At 36.5% G+C, this 12,850-nt stretch overlaps 1 protein-coding gene across 4 annotated transcripts in view; it reads right to left on the bottom strand.

The window, feature by feature from the left end:
- The window catches only part of ANKAR (ankyrin and armadillo repeat containing), a 77,464-nt gene that overhangs the window by 22,411 nt on the left and 42,203 nt on the right, over positions 1–12,850 (bottom strand). For 3 of the 4 annotated variants that reach the window (XM_027589054.2, XM_027589055.2, XM_027589056.2), the window contains exons 12-16: positions 10,614–10,855; positions 6,425–6,593; positions 1,060–1,301; positions 513–666; positions 267–428 (exon numbers count right to left, since the gene is read on the bottom strand). In XM_027589054.2, coding sequence (XP_027444855.2) covers positions 267–428; positions 513–666; positions 1,060–1,301; positions 6,425–6,593; positions 10,614–10,855 — 969 coding nt within the window. The remainder of the gene's footprint in view (positions 1–266; positions 429–512; positions 667–1,059; positions 1,302–6,424; positions 6,594–10,613; positions 10,856–12,850) is intronic. The other variant, XM_027589057.2, reaches the window with a different exon arrangement.

Below are 12,850 nucleotides of genomic sequence, written 5' to 3'. Positions count from 1 at the left end.
TTAAAACAATGAGATTCCTTTAACTCAAAACAGCCTAAGCTCATTGTCCTCATTAATCCTTTTTAACCAGAGTTGAAGGGCAAAGCTGATAAAAAAAAAAAAAAAAATTCCTAATTACACCACTTTTACTCATTAAGGTCTTAGAGAAATTAAAACAATGGTAAGCCTTTTATAGATTAAGTATGATTTAGGGCTTTATCAATGGGGACAGAGAGGAAGGGAAGTGTGTTACTGATATTTTAAGAATGGAGAAAAAATTTACAAACCAATACAAATGGACCCCACCGCTCTGATGACACTCAGAAGTGTGACTTCAGCTATTTTACTAATCCTCAGTAAGCGAACCAACGGTGCAATTCCATTCCCTTCACATATTTGATTTTGATGCATCCTGCTGTCCTTACTTAGAGCTATGACTGCTTCACCTCCTGGTCAAGAAAAGCAAGAAATATATCTGATACTTCAATGTGCTGCTCTACATTGTGTAAATTTATGCATAGGAAATAACTTACCAACATACTGCATTTTAGCTGATGGTGACAAAAGCATGTTTATTATAAAGTTGTATCCAATTTGTTCTGCCATATACTTCCGTTGTTTCAGGGTTTGTCCTGCCAAGGCCCAGAGGGCTACAGCTCCTTGTTCCTTAACATCTGTTTGAAACGCCTATTTAAAAAAATATTCCATTCCTTCAATGAGCATTTATTGAACACTGTAGGGATGTTTTATAAAAAGTTTATTCTAGGGGCACCTGGATGGCTCAGTCAGTTAAGCGTCTGACTCTGGGTTTTGGCTCAGATCGTGATCTCAGGGTCGTCAGATCGAGCCCGGCGTTGGGCTCCACACCAGGCATGGTCTGCTTGAGATTCCCGCCCCCCAACACGCTCGCGCTCTATCTCTAAAATAAATAAATAAATAAATAAATAAATAAATAAATAAATTAATTAAAAAAATCTTAAAAAAAAGTTTATTGAAGAATTGGTTTTAATTTTCACTTTACTGAATTCAGTATTGAATACTTTGTCTAAGAAAAATGACAAGCTATCATAAAGTTCCTACCTTGAGGAGTTTTAAAAGGTATTTACTTAAGGATTTTTCCAGAAATGCTCTCTGTATACATGGGTTGTAACTAGCCAGTGATTCCACAGCCATTGCACCCTTCACTTGGACACTCAGTTGTTTCCCTTTAAAAAGAGCCACCAGAGGAGGAATGGCTCCTTCCATGGCAATAGCATCCTGAACATCCCTATTGGCACGTGCCACCTCAGCGATTGTAGCAGAAGATACAGCCTTCAACACATCTTCAAATGAATTCGAGAAACAGTTAAATAAGCCTTTTAAAAATATAAAAATGCAACTTATCACTAGATTCCTATATTATAAAATCAAACTTATAGAGTGTATAGAAAATTTAGAAAATAAGAAAAATAGAAATAAAACCATCCAGATTCTTACCACCCAAACAACAAATATTTGATTTACTCTCATTCACTTTTTAAAGGAAAAGATATGTTGAAGTAGTGTTACAGGCATATTTAATATAGCTGTACTATAAGCACAACCCCCTGCCTCTGGATTTACCAGTAAAACATTTTCCCATTCTTTGTGAGCATCTGTATCTCCTAAACGTTCCACTGATGAGTATTACATTTCCTTATCCATCCACCTTTTTAAAAAATACGTGTCATTTCCAACTTTTCACTGTTTTAAACAATATTTAGGAGAAATCTTGGCACAAAAGGTATTTTTCCTTCCTGTTTTTTCCCTTACTGTAGAGTCCCGGGAATTACTGGAATAATTTAATATATCACAGTAAATTACTTTCCAAAAATGATAATTGCATCTTACCCTTCCATAATCAGAGTATGAGAGTTTCAATGTGGCCCTACCTTTTTAAGTATAGATGTCATCATTAAGAATAAATATGTACATTTAGCTAATTTGGTAGGCAAAAAACTGTGTCTCCTTTTATTTCATATTTTTGGTTACTGGTGAATCTAAATAGTTTCATACATGCTTATTAACCAGTTGTATTTGTTCTCTTTAAAACTTACAGAAAAGTTGCAAGGGTAAGTCTGAGAACTCCCTCAAGATTTAGCAACAATTGATATACTTCCATATTTTTTTTTTTAGCATTTTCTTACTTTCTGTCATTCAGGTTAGTTATCTCTATTAAAGCCTTCTTGTTCATACCCATTTATATATATATATATATATATATACACAGTATATGTGTATGTATATATATATATCACTTATATCAAATATATTAACTTTTTGTTATGAATATTTTCATCATTTAATCATTTGCTTTTTCAGCAAATACTTTATTGAGGAGCTACTACATGCCAGGCACTGTTCTAGGCATTAGGAAACAGTGATGAACCGACAAGACAAAGTCCCTGACCTTGCGGAACAAGCCAAAGGCCAGAACTATGAAATAGCAATATGTTCCATACTACTTCAGAGTAAAATAAGAGAAGGGGGGGAATGATAGGAAGTGATGGGAAGGTCATTTCCATTTGGAATTAGAAGGTTAGAAGGGCATATAGGTTATGACAGATATTTGGACTTTATCCTAGGTGACAAAGAGCCAGTGAATGATTTAAAAGAGGGTAAAAATATGATCAACTTTGCATCTTACATACATCACTCTAGTAATACTTGAAATGTTGTTAAACCCAATAGGCTGGGGCGCCTGGGTGGTTCAGTCGTTAAGCATCTGCCTTCGGCTCAGGGCCTGATCTCAGATCAGAGTCCTAGGATCAAGCCCCGCATCAGGCTCCCTGCTCAGCGGGGAGTCTGCCTCTCCCTCTCCCTCTGCCCCTCCCCATCCCTTTCTCTCTCTCTCTGTCTCAAACAAATAAATAAAATCTTAAAAACAAAAACAAAACCCAAAAGGTTACTAAAATTAAGAGAGTGTGGGTGGATCATTCTTTTACCCCGTACTGCTGCATCAGTCCAAAATGTGGAAATTCCTACACTCAGACATGTTGCTCATTTCTCCCATACAAGGAATAGTGAATTACATAATTTCTTTTTTTTTAAAGATTTTATTTATCTGTTTGACAGAGAGACAGCAAGAGAGGGAACACAAGCAGGGGGAGTGGGAGAAGGAGAAGCAGGCTTCCCGCTGAGCAGGGAGCCCGATGCGGGGCTAGATCCCAGGACCCTGGGATCATGACCTGAGCCGAAGGCAGATGCTTAACCACTGAGCCACCCAGATGCCCTGAATTACATAATTTCTTAATTAGAGAATCAGTCATCACAAATGCATGGCTTGGGTTATTTTGTTCTTTTAGTACTATTTTTTTTCTGTTTTCTCAAAGCAACTTTCCAGAAATATGGCTGAAGTTTTGATCTCTATTTGATTCCTGTGTCTACTTATCAATTGGATCCAAATTCTAAAGGGAGAGGGGCTATCTTAGTGCCTCAATAATCCAAACCAGCTCTAAAGCTCAGAGGAGAAGTCAGGGATTTGGATAGAGAACTGGGAAGAATAGATTATAACCATAACAAAGTTCTGAAGAGTAAATATGATTGCTCAGGAGAGCGTGCTGTATTTAAAAAAAAAAAAAAAGGCAGACCAAGAACAGAGCCTGAGGAACTCCCAACTTTAAGAGTTGGATAGAAGAAGTTTCATAATGGAGATGGTCTTTATCTAAAACTCTTATGAACAGAATTCCAAAGTTTTCAGATTTCAGAAGGTAATGATTGCATATACTGTCTATTACCTAACATCCCAGGGAGTGTAGAGAAAACACATCTGCTGTGAAATGTGTCAATAATCATTCTAAGAAGGATGAAGTGCTCCTTAAGTTTTGCTGATAGTTTGCAGTTGAAAAGCATTTTGTACACTTTCTGTTACATATTTCAATTTCATACAGACCTTTGTCAATAACACAAAACAGGACAATTGTGTGCCATGAGAAAGATGAAATTTGAAGCATTACAGGAATGAGAATATGCAGGCAGTCACAAACATAAGTGGAAGAGTGTGAAATAAGCAGCTAAAGATGAGTGAAGCAAAGGCTTAAACCAAACCAAACTCAACAAAGGTTGAGGAATTCCTGGAGACAGGGGTCAAAACTAAGATGTTAATAAATCCCTTGTCTCAAGAAACTGCTGTGACTCTGCTTTGGGGCCATTTTACCTTAATGCATGAAATCTTAGAGTGGTTGGGGATGGTTAAGAAGATATTGGAATTAATAAAATTCCTTTGTGAATGCCTACAACTTAACAACCCAGCTAACAGCCAAGAGAATTATTTGTTAAAGCATTAAAATTATAAATGAAGCATTTATAATTTATAAATGAAGAGTAAAAATAATTAACTTTTTTTTCCAAAATTATCTTCCTCAGAATGAGGAGATAATATAGATTATAGTATAGGATAAGTTACTTTCATTTAGATAAGGCAAGAACCCAAAAGAAACAATTTCAACAACTTATTTCTATAGCTTTCTTTCATGAATTTATTTACTGTTTATTTGTTCAAATCGCCTCTATAATTTGTGCTTTGTTCTAGCATCTAGGATTTGGAGGATGAAAAAGGACAGGGAAAAACTAGTCCCTGTCTTTACATTTTTGGGGGGGGAGGGGCAGAGGGAGAGGGAGAGGGAGAGAATCTTAAGGCAGCTCCACACCCGGCATGCAGCCAGACTCAGGGCTCAATCTCACAACCCTAAGATTAGGGCCTGAACTGAAATCAAGAGTTGGACACTTAACCAACTAAGCCACCCAGGCATGCCCCGCCCCATCTTTAAATTTTAATTAAGGAGATAAAACACAAATAATAAAATAAAGAACAATTATAAACAAGTAAAAATTATATGGCTAAAATAAACATAAAAACTGGCTCTCTCTAATGCTATTTTTTTAAACTTTTTTTTGAGGTTTTTATTTATTTATTTATTTGACAGAGAGAGAGCATAAGCAGGGGGAGCTGCAGGCAGAGGGAGAGGGAGAAGCAGGCTCCCCACTCAACAGGGAGCCCAATGCAGGGCTAGATCCCAGAACCCTGGGATCATGACCTGAGCGAAGGCAGATGCTTAACTGACTGAGCCACCCAGGTGCCCCTCTAATGCTATTTTTTTAAATTGAAGCATAGTGGACAATGTTATATTAGTTTCAGCTGTATAACATAGTGCATAGTGATTGGATGATTCTATGCATTATCCCTAATGCTATTCTCAAAAATGATAAAGTAGGGGCACCTGGGTGTCTCAGGTGTTAAGTGTCTGACTCTTGATCTCAGCTCAGGTCTTGATCTCAGGGTTGTGAATTCCGGCCCTGCACTGGGCTACACAGTGGGCGTGGAGCCTACTTAAAAAAAAAAAAAAAAAAGTAGAGCATAGTTATTGATGGAGGGACAGTTAGAGCAGATGACCTTAGGAATTTGTAATTAAGGGAAAGGACTTTCAAATGATTTCCCCATACAGAGAGGCTCTTAGAAGATGATAATTTTTTAAAAGATTTTATTTATTTGTCAGAGAGAGAGAGAGAGAGACAAGCAGGGGGAGCGGCAGGCAGACGGAGAAGCAGGCTTCCCGCTGAGCAGGGAGCCTGATGCGGGGCTCAATCCCAGGACCCTGGGATCATGACCTGAGCCGAAGGCAGACGCTTAAAGACTGAGCCACCCAGGCGTCCCTAGAAGATGATAATTATTTTGAAGGTCTAAAGTAAGAGAAAGCTCTCTGCAACAACCCCCTTATCCATAACCCTATCTTACATGTTAACCAACATATTTTTTCTATATTTATTCCTGAAAACCTAGAACAGAAAGATGATAAACTGCAGAGGAAGAAAAATGGGCAAGCTTTCCCCCAATTTTTTATCCCCTCAAATTTGGGGAAAACCATGGATTTGAAGCTTACCCTGTTATGTGTATGCTCACTGAAATGAGATAATTCTTATAGAACCTAAGAGACCATTTGTAGTGCAGACAAGAGCTACCTCATAGCTCGTGATGTTCTTGGTGCTGATATGTACTTCAGAGTGTGATAATTGGCCTAACGACCTGATGACCTAGAATTTTGCTGTCCAATATCTAACAGCAAATCTGAAGTTTTTGTGGTAACTTATAAAATAGTTCCCAAAGATCAATATATGTGTTATTCACACAAGGAGTTATCTACTCAAGTCCCTGGGTATATTAACTTCATTATTTTCATGATTTGTGCCAGTATTTCCATTTATTTTTATTTTATTTTAAACTTTTATTTTAAACTATGGCTTTGAGGGTCACTTCCTTTTATAAACCAGCATTTGAACTTGAGTGTTCCAGATATTTAGTTTATATTATATATGTGTAGATCCATTCTAAGATAAATCCAGACATGTATTCATATAGGACAAGTCCAACCTGTATTGCTTCACTTAATATATCTGATCACTTAGGAATAATACAGAAGTTGAGGCTCACCTGAATCAGAACTCAGAAATGTGATAAGATGTTGGATGCCTTTATGGTCTCTCACTGCTCTTTGATTTTGTTCATTTCTTATACATAACACCCGTATACAGTTCATTACATTTATGAGCACATTTTCTATGTCTAATTTCAAAAGACTTATCAAAGCTGGGATTCCATTCTAAAAATAAAGAAACAAAAAAAATTGATTGATGGGCACGTGATGTGATGAGCACTGGGTGGTATACGCAACTGATGAACTGTATAACACTACATCTGAAATTAATGATGTACTATATGTTGGCTAATTGAATTTAAATTAAAAACAACTGAATTATATAAGATTTATGCAATCTTTATTTAAAAACATAAGTCTATAATCTTTCTTGCTATAAATACCTGCTTATGTAGGAGAGGATGATTGCCCACAAATGTGTCTACTGGTATGTCACATTAAATGACAGTTAATATAAGTCTGACCATAAAGTAGCCTTCTCTACACCAAAATAAATCAAGGATACAAGTTCACTGTAACATTTAATAAATCTCTAAAAAGTAAAGCAACTGAGTAAGATTAATTGAATACACTGCCAATTTGGAAATATTTGCCATTGCAAGCATTGTGCTGGTAATTGGTAATTATATTTGTGCAACACAAAATATTTTTAAATCTGAATATAATTTCCTAATTTTAAATGGAGTAAAGATGGCATTTCCCTCTATTAACAGAAATAATGCAAAAGCATTAAAAAAGATAAACAGAAATGTAATCTCATTTTCAATAAAGGCAGGAGGCATCTATAATGTTGAGTCACAATAAGTATGTGTGAGTTACCAGCAGAGATGAGAGAGATATCCCATGGCTACTGTCCACAGGAAATGCTAGCAGAGCACAGTTTTCCTAAATGAGTTGCCTCTACTTTGAGGGGCAGAAAAAAGAAATACACAATTCTCTGTCTGAAACAATAGGAATGGGTATGCAGGATGGCAGCAGGCTCTTTCCTGGGTCTATTTAGCATAAAGTTTCAAAACTTAAGGAAGGCAAGGATTAGCAATGAATCATACTGACAAGGTATGTTTGGAAGAAGTAATCTATTGGTGAGGTAAAAAGGAAGAGATGGACTCTACATTGTGGAGGAAACAGAATCTACATTGTGAGGTACTATGTACCAGTCTCTGTTGGCTTAGGGAAAAGTAAAGCTGAAAGAATCCATGCATACAAATCCGTGGCATAAGTCATATCTTTGCTAGCCCAGAACTGGGCCCTTTCCCACATATACTTCCTGCAAATAGCCAGGCCAGAAAGAACTTATCTAATTCAAAGATGAGTAATGATCATAAAGGAACTAGAACAGCATCTGTCCAAATATATTTTAGAAAAACTTATGGCAGATGAAAATGGCTTATCAAAAAAATATTGCCACAAAATAGATGAAATTGTAACCAAAAGTGGTATATTATTATCAATGAAAAAATTAATGAGGCAATCACTTCTATAAAAACAAGAATGCACAGGAGAGACATCAGAACTCAGGGAAGTTTTTTTTTTGTTTTTTTTTTTGAGACAGGGGAGATTAAATGAGAGCTGAAAAAGCTCAGGAAAGATGTGGAGAAATGTAAAAGCCAAACTGTAATCAACACAAAAATAAATCAATGCTGAAAACCATAGCAAGTGACAGGATAGGATTGAGAAAAGAAGAAAAATGAAATAAAATGAAACAATGAGTGGAAAAGGACTAGGGAAAAAATGATAGCTATGTAAGACAGGAAAAGGTGATACAATACACAAATAATTAGTGTTTCCACAGATAGGTGGTCATTTAATTCAGACCAATAAATTCAGTGGTCAGTATTTGACTTTCACCTTACAATAGCTTTGACACTATTGATCATTTTTTCCTTCTTTGGAACACTTTCTTCACTTGGCTGATAGGAAAACAGATTCTTCAGGTTTCCATCTACCTTGTTGGCCATTCCTTCTTAGTCTCTTTTGAGGTCCCTCCAGATCTTTCAACTTTCCCACAGAACCTGGTGACTCAACATTCAAAATACAATACAGAATGTGATCACGTCTCACCATTTCCACTATTATCATCCTGGTCCAAGACATCATTATCTATCATCTGGATTACTATAATAGTTTTTTAATCAGTCTTTCAACATCCACCCTTGCCCACCTATTTCAAAATAGAAGGTAAAGTGATATAAATCTCTCCACGGAACTTCCCAGAACAAAATCATTCAATGGCTTAACATACTCAGTATAAAAACCAAGGTGTCTAACAGTTGCCCACATGGCCCTACATGATGTGTTCCACCACTACCCAGCTAAGCATCTCCTATTTCTCTCCTCTCAGCTACTTTTGCTTTCCTGCTGTTCCTTGAACGTGCCAGGCACATTCCAACTTCCATTAACTTTGCACTTGTCTCCTCTGCCTGGAGTGCTCTTCCCAACAGAAAAACAGGACATACTCTCTAACCTACTTGAGGTCTGTACTCAAATGCCAACTTCAAATGCTAACTCCCCCCTTCCCTTTCCCTGCTTTACTTTCCTCCTTATCACTTCTTGTCACCTAACATACTATATATTTGGTTTATTTGCTTTGTTTATTGTCTTGCTACTCCCAACTACAAGTTCCATGACACTGGGGTTTTGTCTGTTTCATTCACTGCTATCACCCCAGCATCTAGAATAAAATCCGCCACCTAAGAAACTCACAAAAAGTACTTATGTGAATGGACTAAAAGAATACTACAGGAAAAAAAATACTTCAACATACGAATTCAGGAAAACATTCCAAAAATAAAAGATGAATATACATGTTGAAAAGTTATACCAAAGGAAAAATAGGTAACTAATGTTGATCTGTCAGTCCTGGACTTTAAAGATAAAAAGAGAAAGAAGACATTGACCATACAGAAGATTAAAAAATAATAATAACAAACTATGACAGAACTAAGATTAAATGTCATGTCAGTAAATGTAAATGGGCTATACTAAATAAAAAGTGAAAGGCAAAGCAAAACCTAAATACACTGTATACAAGGGACACACTTATCCTAACTCCAGTTAATTGTTAGATTAACTGGAGATTTATATGTTCTAAATAAATAAAGACTAACTCTAGCGGTGGGCCTGGGATGTCTATATTTCTAATATATTTTCCAAATGATAACAAACCAACCAACAGGAAATGACTCAAAAAAAGTTAAAAAGGATAGGCAAAGCCAAATAAACATGAGAACACAAAGGAAACAGAGATCATAAACATAATTCTGGACAAGATAGAATTCAGGGCAAAAGTATTACACTTGACAAAAAGAGTACATTTTATGATGCTAAATGACTCAGTCCGTGGGGAAGAAGCATCACCTGAAGAAGAGTATAAAAATAATCTTATAACTATCTACTAAAAGATCTTAAAGAAAACATTAGCAGACACAATAAGGTGGGTGTTAATTGAGGACTACAGCATGGCAAAAACTGCTTGGTGTTCACAAAAAGTAACTTTCTGGTATACAGTTAGACTACATTTTCCAGCCAGAACAGAAATAGCCAAAGTGGTAGCGTTTCTTATAATATCTTCTCATAAACAAGAAGCAACCACACCGTAGAGCTAAGTAGGTACTTGGCCCGCCTTCCACGTTATCCCAGGTGAGAGTTTCACCAGATATTTTTGTTGAGAACCGGTCCTCCCTGGGCCTCTTGCACTCCTACATGTACTGGAGTGCACCAAGATCATCACAGCTCTTTCACCCAGGCCATTCCTCAGGATTTTTATGCAGCCAGTAATCTTGAAAGGTGCAGGAACGTCTCCCTTCAAAGAATAGGCTGGCTTACTGACTGCTACCAAAGTGACAGGGGTCTTAAGCTCGAGATTCTTCTGGGGCAACACAAACCCAATGCGTGGGTAGCCTCCCTTGGGGCCCACTGTGTTGCCTTGGGAGAAAGGGACACAAGAATCAGACAACTCTGCCGGAGCTCATGCCCTTTGCTGTGCTTGCTCTGGTACTACCTTGCTCTTGTTTACTTTTGGCACTCATGGGATTGTGGCAGGTTTGTTCTTTGCCATCTTCCCTGAGACTGGAGTTCTTCCCTGGGAGTTTTGCTGTTGCATGATAACATGGGTGTGTACCTTTCTAGCTTCTATATAAGGGAATTATTGTCAATCAAAATGATACTCTATGGAAAAAACCTTACATATTTGGCAATAACATCCTTGTTTTCAAGTTGAGCAATGTCATATAAAATGACAGCACAGCGAGAATGTAGTTCAGGCTCATCAGAAGCCAGTAGGTTGATCAGAGCTGGAATGCCTCCTGCATCTACTATAGCATGCACTATCCTTGCATGGGTCGAGATATTACTCAATAACCCAACTGCTTTGCACTGTAATTTTATTTTGGAACCCTTTAATAGATTAATTAAGGCAGGAATGGTACCTGTAATGAAGAAATCAAGAAAAAAACATGAATTATTTGTAACCATTTATAGTTAACTTATTATGATAAAATCTAAATAATGGTTATGGTCATTGCCATATAAACAATTAGCAAATAATTCTATGAAATATTTATAAAATTATTTGAAACTATATGAATGTACTTTTTTCTGTCTTCTCTGCAGTTCAGGCAACTGTCATTGTTCACACATTTGATATTCACAGAGCACACAAGCCTATGTTTCATATTGGCAACTTGAAGCCACCTTGGAACCATGGACTTTTGTCTTAAGATGATGGATGAATAAATTCTTTGAGCTACCATATGACAGAGTTCAGTTTTGGTATTTCATCCAATTTTGGGGGTGGTATTTGTGCAACTAGTTGAGCATTTTATTATATTTTACCCATTTTTTTTTTGCAAGCAACTGAAAACAAAAAGTGCTGAACCTAGTAAAAAGCAACTTTAGCTTCATTAATAACAATTGATTCAAGGATGGAGATCATTGGATAAGGTGAAAAATAGAAAATCTGGCTTCAGCTAGATGCTTGTATAGCAGTTCAATGTGAGAGAAATAAAAGAACATCCACTAGAGCACACAAGAAATGCTGGAGAATATAACAGGTATAATTAGGGCTTTATTTATTTATTCACTTGAAATGAAACCTCCTTCATGACTTATCTATGGTTCACTTTTTGGACACAGAGCTTTTTGTACATGTTTTTAGGAACACTAAATAGTTTTAGGATACTACCTATATTTTTTATTCATTCATTTATTCATTCAACAAATATTTATGGAGCATTTTATGTGGCCCCAAATCCACATTAGAGCTGTGGATACCATACTGGACAGTGCAGATAGAACATTTCCATCATTTCAGAAAGTTATATTGGATAATGGTGTTCTCAAAACAACCCAATGAGGTAGGAATTATTTGATTAACAAGGAAATTAGGGTTGGAGAGGGCAAGCAACTAGCCTAAGTTCTAAATGCAGAGCTAGTTACAAACCCAGGGCTGACACAAAAACAGCTATTTTTTAAAGTTTTTATTTGAATTCCAGTTAGTTAACATACAGTGCAATATTAGTTTCAGGTATAAAATATAGTGAGTGATTCAATACTTCCATACAATATGCAGTGCTCATCACAAAAAAACCTGCTATTTTTAATTTAAAAAATAAATTGTGTAAATACAGAATAGGGATAATTTCCAAGTGAAAGTAAATATAAAAGGTAGTACAGTGAGTAATTTAATATCATTTTTGATACTGCAAAATTTTTAGAGAAGTGTTTATAAAGGTTTTTGATCATGTGCAATTTCCATGTGAAAAATAAAATATAAAGTTGTCAGAGAAAGACAAATACTATATGATTTCACTTATATGTGAAATCTAAAAAACAAAATAAATGAATAAACAAACAAAAAGTAGAATCAGACCTCTAAATACAAAGAACAAACTGATGGTTGCCAGATGGGAGGGACGTGGCGGGGGGAATGGGTAAAAAATAAATGGGTGAAGGGGGATGGGAGATACAGGCTTCCAGTTATGGAATGAATAAATCATAGGAATAAAAGGTACGGCATAGGGAATATAGTCAATGGTATGGTAATAGCGTTGCATGGAGAAGACATAAATAGACATTTCTCCAAAGAAGACAACCAGGTGGCTAACAGACACATGAAAAGATGCTCAATATCACTCATCATCAGGGAAATGCAAACCAAAACTACAATGAGATATCATCTCACACCTGTGAGAATGGCTAAAATTAACAACACAAGAAACAACAGGTGTTGGCAAGGATGCAGAGAAAGGGGCACCCTCTTGCACTGTTGGTGGGAATGCAAAATGGTGGAACCACTCTGGAAAACAGTATGGAGGTTCCTCAAAAAGTTAAAAATGGAACTATCCTATGGTCCAGCAATTGCACTACTGGGTATTTATCCAAAGGATACAAAAGTGCAGATTCAAAGGGGTACATACATGTTA

Source organism: Zalophus californianus, chromosome 3, assembly GCF_009762305.2.
Source record: "Zalophus californianus isolate mZalCal1 chromosome 3, mZalCal1.pri.v2, whole genome shotgun sequence".
Lineage (NCBI taxonomy): Eukaryota > Metazoa > Chordata > Mammalia > Carnivora > Otariidae > Zalophus > Zalophus californianus.
Note: the sequence above shows the minus strand (reverse complement) of the source record. Positions and strands in the feature narration are given on the sequence as shown.